At 39.2% G+C, this 20,752-nt stretch overlaps 1 protein-coding gene across 4 annotated transcripts in view; it reads left to right on the top strand.

Annotated features, from left to right (window-relative positions):
* The window catches only part of LOC136422342 (tyrosine-protein kinase RYK-like), a 41,612-nt gene that overhangs the window by 13,964 nt on the left and 6,896 nt on the right, over window positions 1-20,752 (top strand). Inside the window, exons 2-8 of one of the 4 annotated variants that reach the window (XM_066410038.1) lie at window positions 15,856-15,980; window positions 16,845-16,944; window positions 17,395-17,529; window positions 18,006-18,077; window positions 18,862-18,991; window positions 19,623-19,664; window positions 20,227-20,327. In XM_066410038.1, the coding sequence (XP_066266135.1) occupies window positions 15,856-15,980; window positions 16,845-16,944; window positions 17,395-17,529; window positions 18,006-18,077; window positions 18,862-18,991; window positions 19,623-19,664; window positions 20,227-20,327 (705 nt within the window). The remainder of the gene's footprint in view (window positions 1-15,855; window positions 15,981-16,844; window positions 16,945-17,394; window positions 17,530-18,005; window positions 18,078-18,861; window positions 18,992-19,622; window positions 19,665-20,226; window positions 20,328-20,752) is intronic. The other 3 variants (XM_066410039.1, XM_066410040.1, XM_066410041.1) reach the window with 3 other exon arrangements.

A 20,752-nucleotide genomic window follows, 5' to 3' on the forward strand; every position in this document is an offset into this window, starting at 1 on the left:
AATTGTTTCGAGTCCAAACTCACAGGTACTGCAAATTCTGAATTTTCACAATATGCCAGGAAATCTAAAGCCCAGAGAACTTGAATTGATTACTAACATCACTTTGATTTAGATCATGAATCCTCTATGGTTCAGGGATGGGACCCCATGTTTGTGATCCAGACAGATACAGAACAATGTTCCTTCTGTTTTCTTCAAGAAGGCTGATCCCCAAGGATGGCCAAGCAATCTGGTTTGAATTGAAAGGTCCCTAGACTCCCTACTACCTCCTGTCTTGTGAGACTTCCTGGCTAAAGATACAGAATGGACATGTAGCATTCTTGGAAGCTTCATATTGGGTACAGACCATGAAAGATCTGTATCTTTGTCTATGTAGTGGGTATACCCTCCCTTCGGCAAAGGGCGTAACACACCCGCTATGCAGGTACCCAGCACGAAAGCAGCTGGTTATATTACACTGAACGACCTGTCACACCTGGCCTTTGATTCGATTTGATTTATTTATTTGGCGAACTGTAACTTGTTCAAATCTAGTAAGGATGCTCCTACGTACAATTCTTGGTCACAGCGAGTTCCATTCTACGACAGTTCTTTGCTATTGATTGTTTGAAGCAAGATGGGTCTATACTGCTCAGGATCTTTTCTAAAAGAATGCTTTTAGAATTTTCATCTGTTAATGTTATGCACTGATAAACAGTATACTTATTGTGTAAAGTACACTCTAATAATATTTTTTACAATTGGAGGGTTGCAGCTATTAATATGATAGCTAATCTTAGCTTCTGATAGAGAATTTTCGCAATGCCTCTTGCATATATATGTAGAGTTGCAAGTCCACATGTATTTCGAGCATTTTGGTCACCACCTAGGGTTGTTTTAACTGTCAGAAATCTCTATTTGTGTGTGTCCACAACAGTGAGAGAGTGTGCCCTGTCAGGAACTAGTGTAACACAACTCTGAGCTATGCCCTTCCCCCATGCCAAAGTTTAAGGCCTCAGCTCAAATAATTCCTGGTATTTTTGCTGTGGCTTTTATCTAGGCACCATTTGGAAACCCTATACAACATAACCAATAAAACCTGGTCTCTTCATTTGATATTTTGCTACTCAAGTAACGTCTGACGCTGTATGTAGGCTGTATTGCTTCCTAGTAACGGAAGGAGTTTGGAGGCTACTGGTAGTCTGGTATAAAAGAGGTTTTACGACTGACCCCTAGTTCACGTGTTAATCAAATCCAGCTGTGTAGATATCCTGCATCATGACCCGTATAATATGTCGACTTTTTTATGGCCGGCTAATTTTAGTGCCAAGCATCTTACATGTAGGACGACATTGCCAATACAGTTGCCGAAGCAGTTAGGTTTAATGATGTTCATGTGCATGCTATTCTGTAGCTAGTTGATGGTAGTCAAAGTTTTTTATGAAGTCAATTGGGGTGTTTAGATCATCATCATCATCATTATCATGTTGGGTTGCTCGCAAGGACTTAGGCTACTCTATCCAAGTCTCTCTATCTTTCATGGTGTTATAATGTAACTGAAATATAATAGTGCATTGTTTTTAGACCTTCTGATTTACATTTTGTATGTAGAGATCATATGCGATGCCATAAAAGTTACTCCCTGATTATCAAATTTGAATAAAGTGCTCCAGTGATATATTTCAAATTCTGGTAATATATATCACAGGAAACAAATGAGTGGACAAAATTGGAGACTGTTGACAACTTGCACCTGGAAATATCTGTAACTTTTTTGGGGGGCGTTTTAGTCATACTTTTGGGAATAGAGTTATTTCCGGACTCCTTTCTCTCCTGGTATAGAAAAAAAGGCAGTGCAAGCATTTCCAAAATTATGTTGTTTTTGTCTTGCTGCTTGTAGTTTGTACTTACAGTAGTTTGTTAACAATGATAAGACTCTTAGCAGCATATTGTAAATGCAGAAATGTTTGCTGGGATTTAATTTCGCGTTAGAGAGAAAATGGAGTGATCGTGGTGGTTTTGAGAGCAATGGTAGCGCTACACAATGGAACGACTTTTCATGGTGGTTATAAGTTCCCGGTAAAATGTTCACAGCGAAAACCACTAACATAAAACCATCGCGAACATTTCTGCATTCATCTGACTTGTGTTAGCAGCTGGGAATTGAGGGGGAGGGAGTCAGGCTGCAGAGTGGAAATTCTCAATGTCACGTTCAATGGGAAGGGAATATCGCCACCCTTTGAAGCTGTGAAAAAGTATTTTTAAGGGGAGTGGGAGGGACCATAGGGTATCAACACTTGGATACCCTAAACCTATGGGGTCAATGTCATAACGTATTACTTTACATGGCAAACCTTCGAAAATTCAAAGTGAAATGACATGTGATATCGGTATCAAAAATTCAAAGTGAAATGATGAAAACTTTCTTTGAAATGTGTCTCAAGAGATAAGGTCGGTATCAATGCTGAGAATTTTTGGCAAATTGGAACAGTTCCCAATGGGTATTTAAAAATAGAAGTGTTGAAACAGCCAGCCTTTCTTTGCCAGGCGACGATTTGATCTCAACATCCTCCAAAGTGTTAGGCTGTTAGATCTCTTTTTGAAGGTTCGGTCCATATGTGTGACTAATACATTTGTGTGTAATTTGAGTGGTTGAATGTTACAAGGTTAAATACATTATGGTGTGACGCTTTTAGACCATTGGTTCACATGAAGTTCAAGTAGAATATTGGCTCACATGAAATTCAAGTAGAAACTACACGGTTGTGTATGAAATTTTCTGGAAATGAATATTTTCATAAAGATCAAGTATCTGAACCTACTTCACTTTTATATGGGTTCTGATGGATAATTATAAATTTTTAAATTAATCGAGCGAGCGAACGCATGGTCCAAGCCAATGTTGAGGGTCTGCATGGGGGGTGTCAGCAACGCAGAATTCAGAAGTATTCCCTACGTATTACGCTAAAATTAAGGAAGGCAATTACAAAAATATTTCGTCACATCGCTATAAGTTACGCGAATAGGGCAGGTTTTCTTACGAATTACGGGAAATCAAAATAGGCTGCCTACGCCTTATGGAAAAAAGCATGCAGACCCTCATTGGTGGTTGATCTTCACGGAAATGTTGTTGAAAACAGCAGCTAACAGTAACACAACACGTAAGCGGCTATGGTAGACTGGTTGGTTGTCGTATTTTGCTGAAATGTTGTTGAAAACTGCAGCCAGTTCCTTATCAGAACAGAACAGGAGTATGGCAAGGCCAGTGGATGGGCCTGCTATGGAAGTGGGGTCCAAGCCAACATTGCCTCCCTGCTGGTTATCCTTCAGCATCCCTGCCAAAACTGCACACTTCAAAGTCCCAGAGGTTCTCCCAGTGACAGGCACAGGCCTTTGATGATAAGATGTGTGGAAAATCAGTTGTTCCATGTCAGGGCTTTTCAAATCAGCAGTTAGCAGTGGGCACTGTTGGTTTACATAAATGCACATGTATGGTAGAGAGTGGCATCCAGGGGAAAACTGAATGCCAGTTTTGAAAAACCGTTTAGATTTATAGGATTTGAAAAGCATAACATGCATGTGATATTTGGCTCAAAAGAGGTTTTTATTCAATCTTACAAACTATTACAGTTTTAAGAAAGAAAGTTGCTAAGATGAGATCATATGTTTCTACAAGTTGCCATACATTGTACCTGTTGCAATTGTCGTGCAATAAAGTTTTTCATCTTCTTCTATTATACCTCTGAGGACAGATTAAGCTTATTGACAAAATTATTAAGAGAATCATACCTATGTAGAAGGAATGTCAAATAAAACTTATAATTATGAATATCTAAAAGGTCAAGCAGTCATCCTCAATTGAGGTGAAGCATGATGCTTTTTTATGAATATGACCTGATGTAATATGTTACCTAAACTATTTACTTCCAAATATCATTTCTATGGAACCGGATTAACTGTCTTAGATGTACATTACATGAAATATATTCAAACTGTGGTAATACGACAGTCGTAGATACTTGAACCTTACATCTGAAGTACAGTGAAAACGCCGCAGTCAGTCTGTTTCTTGGAATCTCGTTGTTTTGACAGATCTTGTGTTGCGTGTAAAGCGAGGCAGTTCAAACCACACAAAGAGAAATGCGTCCATCTGTTGTAGATGATTTAACTTGGCCTGCAGCAAGATCTCTGATTTAATTGTGCGGAGTCTAAATGTCTTACTGTAGGCCAACAGCTGTGATGGTATATGATAAACAACATTGGTGATAACATGCCTCTACTATTGTGCTATGGCCAGTACAAACATCGATCTCGGTAGGATTGGAAAAGGATGGGGCAAACAAATGAGTGGATGCAGGGAGGATGGATGGATGGATGGATGGAGGGAGGGAGGGAGGGAGGGAGGGAGGGAGGGAGGGAGGGAGGGAGGGAGGGAGGGAGGGAGGGAGGGAGGGAGGGAGGGAGGGAGGGAGGGAGGGAGGGAGGGAGGGAGGGAGGGAGGGAGGGAGGGAGAAATAAAGGAAGGAAGGAAGAAATAAAGGAAGGAAGGAAGGAAGGAAGGAAGGAAGGAAGGAAGGAAGGAAGGAAGGAAGGAAGGAAGGAAGAAATGAAGGAAGAAATGAAGGAAGAAATGAAAGAGGGAAGGAACAAACAACCGAAAAGTTTTGTCCTTTGTCAATTTCAGGTGGTTAAAATGCAATCGCAGATTACATCATTGAACAGGAAAATCTTCAATTTGCCAAATTTTCTGCCCGGTTTGATTGACTATCCATCGCATCATTGCGCAAAAGAATGTGACACGCTCACACACTTTTGATGAGTTGAATTCTAAGATGCCACTGTGTTTGGATACGGTATCACCTAAATCAACGAGAATCGAATGTGTGACCTATAAGGTAAGAAGGGAGACAACTTTGGTGTTGGGCTGACCGGGGGTTAAGCCGGGACTTCCCGAAGATTGTAGCTTCTGCAGGGTAAGAGCATAGTTAGAGGTTCAAGGGATCATGGTAGAGCCTCTCCTTAGCTTTAGGTGATAATCAAGATGGTAGGGCAGTAGCCTCCTTCGTAGTTTAGGCCGTCAAGGCGCGCCAGTGTTTATTTTTAGGGGGAGCGCTGATTCACAATTTAAAAGAAATCGGGTTCAGGTTCTTTTGCTGGAGAAATTGTTTTCTTTAGCAAAAGAAGCTGACTTCGATATGTTGAAAATCGCGAATCAGCGCTCCCCCTGAAAATAAACACTGGCGCACCTAGAGGGCATTGAAAGGAGGCTAGTACTAGTAGTAGGGCAATACCATTTGAAAAGGTAGACAGAAAGAAATTTTTTGTTGGAATGAATTGGCAGGGAAATGTTGATGTTACAAGGTTTTGATATAGAGGAGGATACACATATTGATTGATTGGGAGAGGAAGGTTTGTAAAGATTTCTTCATGCCCGTTTTTAATTATGACATACTAAAACAGTCCACATAGTACTAATACTGATAGTCTGATACAGTATAACTATGAATAGTCATGTAACAAAAAGGTATACACTTGGTAAAGGGACATGCCAATTTTATCAGTTAAATGAAACTTGTCATCACACTGTCTTCTGTGTTGAATACCAACTTAATAACTCTCTTGAACAAGGTACAATAATTGTAGATTCATCCCCCAAAATCCTAATCAAAGACTATGTACTACAGTTTTTTGAGAAGTGATTCAATGCCAGCTTTGTTTGCGATGTCATTACAAGAAACGGGTTTACAAATTTATGGCACACTACCCTTTGAAGTCTAGCCACAAAGTGTGTAAGGTTGTCCAACCACAGGTGTGCAGTAACACCTGTCCTTTGTTATGGGTATCATGCTTTTTGTATGTAGGTATATATACGTTCCTATGTGGTGTACATGTTTGATGTATTGTATCATATCTAAACTTGAAGCTTTAAGAAGAAGTGACTGGTTTAGCAACATGATTGAAATCAGTATTTTTCAGCCTGGGGTGATGATAAGTAGAATTCAAGCAGATTTCTCTCATTCTCGAACTTGTCGGACCGCTAAGCTCGTTAAGGAAGATTTAAGATCTTGTTTTCTACAAGAACCCGTCTAAGTTTCCAACTGTGTGTGTCCAAAACCTTGACAACATCCTGCTTGGGCACCTGGCATTACATGTGTACAACAAGAGAGTTGCACGCTTTGGGCCTTATCTACTGTGGGTATCAACATTCTCAGAGTTAGTAACAGTACTTATAGAGTCAGTTTGGACACGGTCGTATTTTGTCATTAAGCAATGGTAATGAATTGAAATGTTGCAAACTCAGTCTTTAGTACTGTTCTATATACTTATAGGTTTGCTTGTGTCATAGGTGTACGAAAAAGCATGAAGTGTCATATTTTTCTGAGTTTTCCATGCCAGTATGTACACATATCCAGTGGTAGAAATACTTTTTTTCAGTGTTCTGCAATATTGCAGAATGTCAAAAAATTTTTCTGCAATTTGAAAATATTTTCTGCAAATACACAAGACACCTTCTCAACTTGATAATGCCTATATATACTTATATTTACATCATATCTAGCTTTGCAACATTGCTGTTATTCTTTATTCTCACTCTATTTTTAATTTTTACTAGCAAAATTTGAAACAGGAATAACATACATGTGCGTGAAAAATATTCAAATGAATAGCGAAAATTGCAACAGCAAAAGCGTATCTATTCAATATTAAAATAATGAAAAATTCAAAATAAAGAAACTTCACGCAAACCTTGCCCTCTGCGTAATTCTATTTTTTATAAATTTGAAAAATTGCTATCGGTTTTAAACATCGGACTCCGAGTTCGAAAAATCGGCCCTCAAGACGGCCCGGGGATGTTATTGTTTTTCACGTGGGCGCCCCCCTCCCCACTGTCTCGGCACAGGAGGAAATGTCCCGCCTTCTCCACGCAAGGCGGTGCTCTAGATCTATTTGAGTAGTTCTCAACTTCATCGCTGCCATCTGGGCTTGAAGGACCATGGACTAATGTAGCAGCCACCGTTTCGTTCCTTCTGTCATCGCGCCCATGTCCCGAGTTCAGGCCCCGAAGAAATCGCATGCTTGCGACATACTAGAAACATCCGGGAATTGTTTTCCCGACTTTTGCCGACCTCGAGATCGTGACCGCGGAGATTAGCGAGGGTTGACGGAAATGCACGAATTTGACATTTTCTCACATGATTCGTCTCCGAAGTTATCACGGAAAGGGCCGAAAAAACTGGTGCTAACCAGGCAGTCGGAACGCACCGAAACGCCGCCATCTTGCGTGGCGGTGTGGGTTTCAGTTTATATCTACAGCGCCGCTAGTTTGCTTACTAGCAAGTCTATATGAATTATAATCTCCTGAATTGAGAGCCATTTAATCCCGAGTCTGTTTTTTTTCTTCTGCAAAATTGCAGATTGTTTAATTTTTCTTCTGCAATCTTGAAAATCTTTATGCATTTTGCAGATTGCAGACGGGTATTTCGAACGCTGCATATCAGTAGCCTGTTTTACTTTGAGATTATAATAAGGCACATTTTTGATATGAGACATTTACATGTGACGTCATATAGCTGTACCGCCTTAAAAGATATATACGGTAAGACACACTGTTATCTTTAATCAAGATATACAGTTTACTCTGACATCTGTTTTGCAATACAAAAAAACGAAGCTTGCAGCACTGCTAGAAATACGAAAACACCAGGAATATCTGGTGCGCTGTGGTGCATACTGTAGGACGATATATCTGTCACGCTGAAAGATTGGCATGTTGATAGGTTGACAGCTGTCAATCAGATACGAGTGGATAAGACTGCCACCATGTACCATACACAGAAATAAACCCCCAAAAGCTTGTCTGGCATGTCAAAGAATTGGTTCAAGCTGTCAGGAAAAATGACGACGCTATCATAAATCTGTCAAAATTGTCTAGTATCTGATAGATTTGACAAATAGATACAGTGCCATATGCTTGCAAAAAAATGGAAGAAACCTTGAAACAAAGAGTTGGCACTTGTTCTTCTTGTTGTACTGGATAACTCCCCTTTAGTTGGGGAAAAACGTCCAGGGGATAGAAGATAATAATTTATTTATTGAGTGTTTTGGATTTTGTTATCCTTGAAATTTGAAGTCATACATATGTATCTGATCAAGAAAAGGAATTATAGTATTGTGAAATCTTTCTGCAATGTTTTCTTCGTATTAGTTCCCAAGGAAATCGATTAACTTTAAACAAAATTGTCTTAGCTGAATAGATCACTAAAAATCATCATATATTCTACCTGTAAGTGCTTTTGTTTGCTGTAATTGTATAAGACATGTAAGTTGATACCTATCTAAAGTTCAGGTGCACTGACTTATGAAATCTAAATGGTCAGGAAGGTTGAACAACTATGGTATGCACAGAATCTTGTATCCCGAACAATGGATTTGTCATTTTTTTGGTATTCTACGACATAATTATCCCTTTTCCTATATTTTTTTGGCAATCTAACAGCATATATTTGCCCATTTTGCAACTGCTTTGTACAGTATTTACAGTATGGTGAAAACTTTTTTGTTATTGTTGGAAACACGAAAATTGATGTGTGAGCTGATGTCATCCATTTACTAGTTATCGAATCAACTTGGCCTTACAAGGAAAAATCATGCTGTGCCTCTGTCTCCTTTAGGCCACACCAATTTAATTTCTTGGAATTTAAAAAAATGCTAGATTGGAAAATCTACATGAAAACAGAATCTCAGAGGAAAGTTTGTACTTTGGTGCAGACAATTTCAAGGAGTGAACATGGTCAGGTACAAGTTTTCATCCCAGCGTTTTGTTTTAATGATGTCCTCGTGCATAGATTTTACCCCAAAAATCCGTTAACCAAGAAATTATAATTTGGTGTGGCCTAAGGACATTTCATTTCCTGACTCCTGTTCATACCCAGCCCACATATTCCACAGAGAACCCCCCTCCCCCACATTCCCCTCTCATCTTTTACAACTTCCAGCTGATACCAACCTTCTACTACAGAGCAGATCTGACAGTGAATTAAGGGCAGTGATGGCCCCAGTGATAACACCTTAATTGGCATACCTGTATCCACAGTGGTCTGGAACCCATCACAGAGGTGTTACCCTGTAGCATGGCAGGGAGGGGGCGACACTGGGCCTGACACATGCACACACTTGTCTGGTCTAAGTGCACTTCAATCAAAGAAGGGAGCCAGACTGTTACAGTGCTCCTTCCTTGGATGTAATAACATGTTTTTAGCGCCATAAAAAACAAACAATTTTTTGGCGTGTCTGTTTGTCTGTCTGTCCTTGTGTGTTTCCAGATATTTTAATGTAGGTAGGTCTTGGAAGAGGAAGGTCAAGGTCGATTTTGGACCCCCTGGTGTATGACCTTGGTACTGCAGAAGAACTTCCCGTTTTTGTATCTTTTGTCCTGGATATGTTATGTGCATATGGTCTTGTTGGGGAAAGATTTTGCAGAAATAAAAAAATTAGAATGTCTCAAAAAGAGAGAAACTAGAAATTGTCTCAAAGAGTTTTCCCTGGATACTTCAACCAGTTTTTTTTTCAGTACTAAAATTTCTTTTGGCATCTCAGCAAGCCCCGAATGCCTAACATGAGGTGTAATTTGACCTGATTTTAATATTTCTAATATCAAATATGCCAATGATATCAACCACATTTTTTGGCTCTTATTTTGCGTCATTAAGAAGATTCTTCTTTGTCTGCCCCTTATGTTCTAAAAGACGATGTAGGTAAAAAAAAGCAACAGTGAGACAAAATGATTTTCAGGTGATATATCATGCTGTTAGCCAAAGTATGATAACACAATCACGTGCTGACAAACGGGTGATTAAAAACTGACATACAGTGATTAAGATGCAATTGAATTCATCACCTTTCCTTTCCCATAATGACAAAAGGCTGTCCAGTATCTTTAAACTTTCATTAGAAATTACTCCAGACAATACTTAAAAGGCCGTTTCATCTGGATTCAATCTCTTGATGTGAACCAGTTGTGCCTTTTCGAATTAAGAAAGTATCCTGTTTGGTAGGGACCTTGGCAGTCTGGTGGGTTGACTTACATTCCCACATTATTGTATTAGGAAGTGAATTTCTATTAATGGAAGTGCCCCCCCCCCCCTTTTGTAGGCTACAATATCTTAATTTGTTGTTTCTTGTATTTACTGGAAGGGCAGCTTAAAAGAGGGTCCGCATGGGGGGGGGGGGGGGGTACAAAAACATTTTATGCTGAATTCAGAAGAACCCCCTACGTATTACGCTTAAATCAAGGAAGGCAGTTATGCAAAATTTAGTCGCCTCGCTATGAATTACATACATATTACGGCTTTCCTTACGAATTATGTGAAATCAAAATTGTCTGCCTACGTCTTACAAAAAAGGGGTATGTAGGCCCTCATAAAAACATAGTTTAGTTGATACAGTTTCATGGAGTGACTATATGGTATAGTTAGACTGCCAGATTAAAGTTTTGGCCTTCTGTTTTCATGTTTTCATGACTGTTTTTCTTGCTAAATTTGTACTTTAAAATGTATGAGGATGGAGGAAATACTTGGTGTGGCCTTTGGGACAGCTTCTTAACTTGTGGAACAGATGGACATGCCTAAAGACAGGATGAGCAAGCCATAAAACTCAAGGGAAGTGTCCAGGAAGATTTAATCTGTCATCACTTCAAGGGTCTGAGTAGGAAGTTACCTGTCTGTTCCATTCCAGGAGGGAATATGTTTTAACTCTGAAAGGTGCCTGGCGGCCTTACATAGGAGTAGGTTTACTTTAACCATTTCCTGTGGATACTTTTAGGTCATGGTTGAAGTGCATCTCTAGGGGAATGAACTATTGCAGCTTTAATGAAGGGGTGTGGACAGCAGGTCTGGGGTTTGTAATTTTGGCTATATTTAGAAAACTTGGCAGAGTTAAACATTCTTGTAGGCTGTACCATATTTTTTTATTGTTCGAATAAGGGGGCTGTCACATTTAATATGTGTATCAAGTCCGTATGAGTTCTGTATTGATTTTTTTAAGAAAGGACATAACTTGTTTATAAGTGTTTTTAGACAGGGACTGCTTTGTAGCTCTAGTATCTGTTGATGCATTTTGAAATCGCTGAATAATCTATATGAAACTCATATGAACTTGATTTTGACAACATCTTGCTTTGTGAAACTGAAAGATTTCTTGTAATTCTTCAATTTTTGTTAACCTAATATCTCCATCTTCCTCCTTAATGCATTATTTTTCTTCCGCTTTTCTTAAAGGAAATCCCTATGATCCTAGACCTGTATTGACCTACTCCCTACCAGCTTATACCCTCTCTCCAGAACTTCCTGTGTTCTTTAAAGGATTAGAAACATTGTGCATCTTTGGGGGATGGGAGGTTTAAGGCAGAGGGTCCTGTGTACGAGGATTTGTGTTCAGTATCTCTGTAGGATTAGTGAAACAAAAGCCACAACCCCTGTCTGGTGAAGAAACTGGTCAAACCTGTATACTTTTTATTTTCCAGTTCACCAGCTACATGTTTTTGTGAGTACTAAACAAATAGCAGCATTCTTACATACATTCCTACACCTGTGTTGTAAAGTACGTAGTGTCTTGAAAGAATGGCAAACTGGGGATAGGGCCCACCTCTTTCATGCATTTGAAAACGTCTAACTTGGAATTGCATTTTTTGAGAATTGTCGTGCATTTCTTTAGTGCGGCTTCCACATGTGTATGTTCTGACATTGCATACCGTCTGAGGGGGTGAAGTGTGCCGTCTCTGATTGCAATGTTCGCAGCAGAAATCCAATTGCAAAATCTCGTGGCCACATTTTCGTGAAAGATGTTTGAAGCGAAAAATAAGCTTTTGTATCCTTGTTTTCGAAGGGGACACAAAACTGTTTTTAGTTGAACTTCAGGAAGTGTGGGGGCTGTAGATTTAGACATGGCCATGAATGTGGAACTTTGCCTGCCAATTTTGCCATGACACCGTTTCCTTTAACTTTAAGTAAAGAACAGCTGAACCACTAAAGACAGGACCCAAGGCATCTTGTAACTTTACCCATCCAGAAAGATAAGTACAGGTTGTAACTCTTCAACTAACAGCTGCATAACTCTAGGCTAGAATTTAAGACATGTCTCTGGTAAAACTTGATATTCTTCTGGGGTTTCAAGAATGTCTGGAGAATCATGGCAAGATGGGTTTAATGTAATTTTTGCAAGGTGTACTTTTGCTTCTCAATTTTACACTTATTAAAGTCTTAAGTGCAAATATATCACTCTAGGCTAGAAGCAGAACTTAAGACATGTCTTGGTAAAACTTGATATACTTCTGGGGTTTCAAGAATACCTGGAGAATCATGACAAGATGTGTTCAATGTAATTTTTGCAAGGTGTACTTTTGTTTCTTAATGTTACGCTTCTTTAAGTCTAAAGTGCAAATACATCACTCTAGGCTAGAACATTAGACATGTCTCAGTAAAACTTAGTATTCTTCTGAGGATTCAAGAATGTCTTGGAGAATCATGACAAGATGTAATTTTTGCAAGATGTACTTTCAATTTTACGCTTATTTAAGTCTTAAGTACAAACACACTTTTTGCATCAAAGTGAAACACCTGTTTGTTCCAAATTTAGCCTATAAACTATTTGGCAATCTTTTTGATTGAACAAGGAGTTGACGACAAGTTACATCCCTTGTTGAGAACAATTTGGAAGTGGTTATTTCCAGCAATTAGCCAGCCATTCCCCCTCAATTAGAGAAAGGCTCATGGTTCCTTTGTTGTACATTCCCAGGGGAAAATTGCGTCCCAAGCCTTTTTAATGCCGTTTTGAGATAACATTGTCTTCCTTTAGATTTGAGAGACATTCCAATGATCCATATGTGATGGGTGATAACAATGTGCTTGGTCAGTTATACCAAATTTGGGAACCACTATTGTTGGGTCTTATCTATGAAAACAGGAAAAATGGCAGTGTTATCATATCTCCAATCTTTCCCACCCCACTTTTAATGAAAGAAAGCATGCAGGGACAAAAAGGTTTGTTTTATCAGAAAACCTTGGTTTTAGATCATTTCTGTTTGCCATTGTCTTCCTGTGAAGCTGCTATCTAAAGTAGGAAACCTATTATATTATGATTATGGTTATGGTTATGAAATTGGTCCCAATTCAGCTAGAATTGGTCATCATTTATGAATATATTTATAAGGCTTTTAATGAGTGTTTAACATTTGATAGACTCAGCTTCTTTTGTTGAATGTTCCAAAATATTGTGAAACTGAGAAAAATCATCAGTTTTCAGATGAATTTTTGAATTTGAAATAAGATTTGAAATGTGATCTCTAGTTTGGCTGTATGTATACACCTGTCACTTGCCATCATTGCATTCATATCAATAACGGTTTCCATGATCTAAACAATTCTGTATTATTATCTTCATATCGTTATAGCCTTGAGCATAAAAGACTTAACTAGTACAGTTTTGAAGCACAAGAAAAAACTGAAATATTTTGAAATAAGCTTTAGGATGCTGAAAATGATCTACCTGTCAAATTTTGAGACTTATATTTTGTTATCAGTGTATACCATATACCATTATTTTGTTTGTGTAGCACAGTTATGCGTCCAGTCTGACAATGATCGATGTAACTTTAAAGATAGCCGTGGTTAAATATGGGGTTAATGGAAGAAGGGAAATTACAGTGAGAAATTGTATTCACCCTGCACTGTTGACTTAACCTGACCCCTTTGGTGACCTCCAATCTGTGATGATCATCGCTAGCAGCTGCTGCCATTTTTGGGGTGTCTTGAAACAGGCTGGTCTACCCAGCATGCCGTGTTCCTGTACCTGAGTGCCTTGGAGCCAAATACAAATCGTAAATTTGATATGTTTGCAGAAGAGCTTGGGCTAGAGGTTACTTGCAAAGTAAACGTCGGTGTAAAGTTAGAAGAAAAATTGTTGAGAAGAAAAATACTTCTTTTCATGTCAGGTCATTTGAATAACATGTAAGCCTCAGTATCAGAAAAAGTTTCTGGTACAATGTAGTTTTGAGTGACACATGTATATTATCAATAATGACCACATTCTTGTAAGAACTTGGACAATTATTTGTTCTTTCTCTTGAACATTTTTGTTGTAATAGAAGCCTTTTGAGCATTCTTTCCTTTGTGAACTGTAGAAATTTTAGGAATGCATTCTATACTTTAGCAAGTCAATGGCATTAGTGTCCAGCTTCCTTGGCTTTATGTAGAAAAAAAAGACATTTTAGTTCTTAAGAGTCTCTCATACTTTCCCAAATCTTGGGACATCCAAGTGTTCTTACTCCCGTACTATACCTCGTCCCGTATTGTCCTAAGAAAGAGAGAGTGATCCTTGTTGTCTTTACCCACAAGCATGGCGGATCTGTTAGTTATGTCAAGAACTGGGTGACAGTTCTGCTCGAGGAACTTCCACAAACAAGATTATTTCACCTAAGTCTCTCGCTGGGAATTTCCTTGGAACCGGGATCCCTGGGATACGTCTGAAGCGCTGGACTAGAACCGGCATCTGCGTCCGTCCATTAGCGCCGATCCCCTTACCTCGCGGGAGAATTTCTCCTTTGTGTGTGGCGTAAACAAGGGTGTTAGTGAACACATTATAGCACCAGGTGACGGGGGCTCGCAAACAGGGCTTAAGGTTGGGTTTGAGATTACCAACGTGACTGTTTATGTTTTTAGGTGGTGTGTATGAGTCTGGAAGGATATCAGTTACTGTAAATACATTTAAGTTCGCGTGGTTTTTATTTCGCGCTAAGGGGAAAATGGAGTGTTCGTAGTGGTTTTAAATTCGCGGCACCACTATAGACACATACTGTTACAGTATTGGACAAAAATGTTTGCGGTGGTTTTAAGCTCGCAGTAAACGGTGGCCGTGAAAACCGCGAACATAAAACCACCACGAACATTTCTGCATTTACAGTAGGTTAGAGGTCTCTGAAGAGGTGAATGAATGAAGTGACCTGTTTACATATCAAAGTCTCAGATAAGTCTGGAAATGTATATATTTGAACCAGCTACTTAAGGAGGATTATTGATAGCTGATTTAAGTGCTTTGGGGGTGTCTTAGAGATGTCCTTAGAGTCACGTCATCTCCCGAAGGCTTGATCTTTGGAAGGAAGGCTTGGTTGGACAAATAAATGGAGAAAGGTTAATCTAAAGGTCAGATATCATACTGTTGAGAAGAGTAGGCCTTGCTGAAAGGTGGCTGTTCTTTTAGATATTCTAACTGTAAAGGCGTTTAATTTTGCAGTGGTTTTTTTTTGACTCAAGGTAGGAGGGAAAGGAGGTTTTCCTGGTTGAAAAAATACTGTAGTATGGTAGGATTACAAAACACAATATTGGCGGTGCAATGATATGTTAAAAATGTCACCGCAAAAACACAAAAATGAAACCATCATGACCCTTCAGGACTCAAAGTATTAATATTCAGGGTTCATAAAGATGTAAGAATGTGGAAACAAAACACCGGATCTGTTGTACAGTTATGCAGTGATTAGAGTAAAACTTAAAAGTTAAAGTCCTTCCCATATCAGATGGTGCATAGGGCGGCGCCCATCTCCGTTTCAGTTGCCCTTGGGCCACACAACTTTGTGAAATCACTACAGCAGGGGGCTAGTCCTCTGGTAATGGTGCATGTTTAACCACCATACTCTTTCCCAAGAGCAGCACGTACCATTTTTAAAGTCTTTGGTATGACTCGGTTGGGGATCGAACTCATGACCTACCATATGCTAGGCTATTGCCCCGGTACTTTGTAATACCGATTTATATTGTGTAATCATGTGTTTTCCTCATATTCAGATTTATAACTAACAGTATGTTCCTTTCCGTGTTGTTCCAGGGTTGACAGCAGACCTGTACTATGTGAGAAATAACCAGGTGAACAGCTATGCCCTGAAGTTCAACCTCCCCGTACCTGCCGACATCAACAGTCTACACTTCACATGGAGGTCCAGCATGCCAGGGGTGAGTATCAATCGTAAAATAGGAAAGCTTGTGTCAGGATGTTTCGGCTATGAGATTAGTTCATGTTTAGCTCGTGTGTTATGCAGAAGAGCGGTTATAAACTGGTTATATAGATACAGATAGAGATGATGGGAAGAAAAATGTATATACTGTAAATGAAGAAATGTTCGTGGGGATTTGATTTCGGGGTAGGGAGAAAATGGAGTGTTTGCGGTGGTTATGAGTTCGTGTTTGAAACATAAGTAGCGCCCCAGTCGTACAATGGAACAACTTTTCTTGGTGGTTTTAAGTTCGCAATAAAGAGTTCACCCCAAAAACTGCGAACATAAAACACTGCAAAATAATCATATTTCTGCATTTAGAGTAGGTAGAGGACTTTTAGGAGAGCATTTAATTAACAGGATTTTCATACATGGGAGATAGATTTTTATATATCTTCCGGTGCTGTTCCAAACTACATGTGCCAGTGTACCACTGGTTTCCTGGCTTATTTGAGGTCCTCTCTTTCCATCTATCCAGGCAATAGCCTCAAATAAAGTGTAAACCCTGACATTGGCAATAACTGGTGACACCTTTTGGATTTTGTGTGTATTGCAAGTGTTGTTGCCAGCAGGCCCTGGTCCCTACCAGGTTCCCTCCTTTCTCACTTGCTAGAGTAACACGGGGTTGTTTGAGGCTGTGTCTTGAACCAAGAGACCCTAAACATGTATTACTGACTTACTCTACAGTTTACCGCAAAGGAAAAGAAAAATTGTACAAAGTTGTCACGTAATTGTATGTTGCCTCGGTAACAACTGGATTGTTTGTAAAAAAAAGGAAGAAAAATGTGTTTACTTTAATTGTTTATCTGTTTTTGTTTACCAGGTTCGTTACCGCATGAATCTTCTGTCAGAAAACACCAGAATTCTGAAGAAGCCGGAGACCAACATCTCTCTTGCTGGGGAGGTTCCATTGGCAGAGTCAGGTATGCTGTTTCTGTTGTCAGACAATATCAAAAACATTCAATTTGCATCCTCAAAACCCCCATTATCACCCTTATGTTTTACATGACTTTGCTCAACCTTTATAAGTTATACTTATACTTCTTTGCTGTTTATCTGACCAATATTTCTGAACAATGTGAATAAGTTTTCTGTTGACAATTTTGTCTATAATATTACCGCCATGCGTTGTTGTAAAGTGGAGTAAATGTGTATCTTGTGTGCTACAAATAATGGGCTATGTTCACACCCATACAGTTTTGAAAGTGAACCTGAATGTAATTTGTAAAGCACAGTTAATTTGTGTGTCTTGTGCCACAAATAATGGGCTATGTTCACTCCCATACAGTTTTCAAAGTGAACCTGACTGTAAAGCACAGTTAACATGTATGTTTTTGTGCCACAAATAATGGGCTATGTTCACTCCCATGCAGTTTTCAGAGTGAATCTGACTTGTTCGGGCCAGTCCAATGCCGAGGTCGGAGTTAACATACAGCTGAACGTGACGCTACATTCAGCCCAGAACTACACAGTGCTCAACTTCCGCCGACGGAAAGTGTGCATGATAAGTACGTATCCTCTATTTCAAATGTGTAAACTTTGACTCCCAGTCAGTATGAAACAATGCGCTCATATCTTTGCAACCTCTAAGAGGCTAATGATAAAAAGTTTGATCAAAATGAAAAACCTAAGGACGGCAACCCTTTCCGGTAGCGTGCATGTCGGGTGAGCGACACAGCTGGAATCAAACTCACGGCTTCTAGTTATAGATGCAGGGCCGCTAACCACTGGACTACGCATGCTTCCACCGATACCAGTGAAATACTAACTTCACGATCGGCTAACTCTATTTTCATGGAAACTCATCTGTGTTCAACTTGATAGAAATCATAATACATAGCTAAACTTTCTTCCAGGTATCCACGGATATAGTTTTCAACAACCGCTGTCGCCTTCTTCAGGATCAATAATGACCAATCAATACTGAACGTAAACTCGCGAGAGTTATACTAAGTTAATTTTGTTTATCATGTTCCCACCACAGATAGTGATCCTGTCAGTAAGCCTGGAGGTGGGAGTGTGAACAACTCTTCCCCGATAGTGAGAGGTGAGTCAGGTTTGTGGACTTCCTATTCCTGTTTCTGGACAGATACATGACTTGTAGTGCATGTCACTTGCATGCTGAAGCCAGAATTGGGGAGCTGTGGATGTTGTAGCTGTTGCAGTACTGTTGATTTGAAACCCGTAGATTGGGATGATATCATTTGACAAGTCATTCTAACCAGATAGTGTTTTGGGAAACAGAGGAATAGACCGATCCAATAGCCCCACCTCGCCTGAATTCAATCAAGCCTCCTGTGACCACTCGCTGCCCTGTAACGGCCTCGCAACCCAGAGAAACCCCCGGACAGCTGGAGTTTGCGTTATACAGACTGTAGCCCCACCTACCTCCGTCAAAACGTAGAGTTACAAAATAAAAACATAGAAATGCAAATGATTAGACAGACATCCATCCACTCTCTCATTGGTCAAACCGAAACTTGTCATTCTCTAATTGGTTAAAATTCTAATTGTGATAGACAGTCAAGATTGGTCTATTAGTTAAAGTGTTTGTAGCAGAGTAAGTTTTGGCAGTGGCATATCTTGTAATTCTTTTGTTTTTGTTTTACCATTTCCCGTTTGTTTTCTTGACGTTGTTGTGTTGTTTGTTACATTTCATGTCATCTATGGTTTGGAAGCAATTTATTCATTTTTTTACATTCCTTTATTCTCTAAATTTTTTTTCCATTCTGTTATCATCGTTAGTGTTAGCTACATGTAGATTATTGTAACAGTATCAAATGGTATGTACATGTAAGATAGTATGTTTGTCTGAAATTCTTGTGCTTTTGCTGCCACAGACTACTCCGTTTCCAACTCTACAAGTGTGTTCTACATAGCCGTGGGCGTGGCCTGTACAATCATCTTTCTCATCGCCATGGCGATAGCTGCAATCAACGTCCACTCCATCAAACAGAATGACAGAATAAGGTATTTCTTATGACTTCAAATCATTTTTCTGACAGAATTTGCTTTCGAATCTTCTTCTTAAGTACTTTCATTTCTCTCATGATATGAATATAAATGACATTTATTAGATCCTATTCATGAATTTCAATTCACTGCTTTCTTTCTTTCAATTCTCAATTTCTTACAATTCTTTGACTTGTTTTACTGCTTTCCCCTGACTTAAATAAATCATTTTCATCTGTGCTTCTCTCATTTGTGCACTGCCATCCCTTTTTGAAAGTTGTGCTACAGTATATATACCATGAAAGCTTCTGCCAATCCCTCAAAGGCTTGAAAAGTGGTGGTTTAAGCCAGGGCTATCTTCAAGACCCGTCTCTCTGTCCCGGGACAAACATTTGCTTCGCGGAACGGAAAAAGAATTCACCCCATCTGTTAAAAAGATTTGAACATCATAAAAAGGATGAAGTTGTATTTTCGTAGGCTTAAAAAGACATACGTTACAACAAAAATTAACAACATAGGATCCCAACAATGAGTGGGGCTGAAAAACTAGAAACAGCCCTGGGTTAAGTAAAAATGTACATTTGAGAGATGGCACAGTTCTTTCCTAACATGTTATTTATGAGTTGTTACTTTTCCATGTGTGTTGCAGGACAGCTACCGATAATTACGTTCCTCGCTCTTGTAGGACACGGTACAGACTCTTCCTTGTGCACTTATCTGTGTACTGCACACTCCTCAACCCTAACCCACCTCCTAACACATCATGCTAAACCTTGCAATCCTTGAACCACTGTTGTACATAAACAGTTTATATCCCAACTCACCTATATTAAAATTGTTTATCTCACAAATTGGATGATGAATTTAGACCTTTCCAGCATCACTTGTACTTAGTACTAAATTTTGTGTATTTGATTCAGTGTGAATCCTTTTGCTAATAAATGGATTGTAAAGATATCTTGAAATAATTTCTTTTCTGATTTTTTTGTGTCATGTGCATTTGTTGATATGCATCTCTGAATTTCTATGTCGATTTCGGGAGCAGGTCACTTTTTCTTATGAAGCAGTTGAATTGTCAAAAGGAAAATATATTGAAGCACACACTTTGTATTGCCTTTTGAGTGAACAGAAAAGCAGTAATAACTAAACAATTTTTTTCGCAAGGATACAAATCAATTAGATCAGATTTGATTTTGACAGAAGAGTTGTTAGAACAATGTTGTAAAGTTACTTTGTTCCATGTTTCCCTGCAGCGACTCTGACAGCTCTCAGGTCCTGTCCCAGAGCAGTACCCAGACGTACCTCCGCGCTGACACACCCAACACTGCAGGACTGGGGGGCTTTGGCGCTCCTGGTGAGAAGAAACATCGTTTCTATCTCCTTCTCGACGAACCATTCTTGTCTTGGTTTCTGTCAAAGCTCAGTACTGCCATGATTAATTATTGTTCCAGACAACTATTTCTTGATCGTGCAAGGTTGTCTTTTCAATCAGAAAACAAATTGAATGTACTTCTACGTGCCTCTTACTGTTATAAACCATCAAAGTTAAACATAAGAAAATGGGAATTTTCCCTGAAATGGTGCACCAAGTGTGGTGAGAAAATCTTACAAGCCAAGACCAATTGTAAAAACACACATCAATAGCAGTTATGCTTTTTCTTCTAGGTTACATTGTTGCACGTTTATTATGCATATCACTGAAAAGAAATTACTGATTTTACCTGGAATATATTTCTAACTTCTAGCTTTTATTCAGTGTTAGAGAATTAGTTACGTCCA

This window comes from Branchiostoma lanceolatum, chromosome 17 (genome assembly GCF_035083965.1).
Source record: "Branchiostoma lanceolatum isolate klBraLanc5 chromosome 17, klBraLanc5.hap2, whole genome shotgun sequence".
NCBI lineage: Eukaryota > Metazoa > Chordata > Leptocardii > Amphioxiformes > Branchiostomatidae > Branchiostoma > Branchiostoma lanceolatum.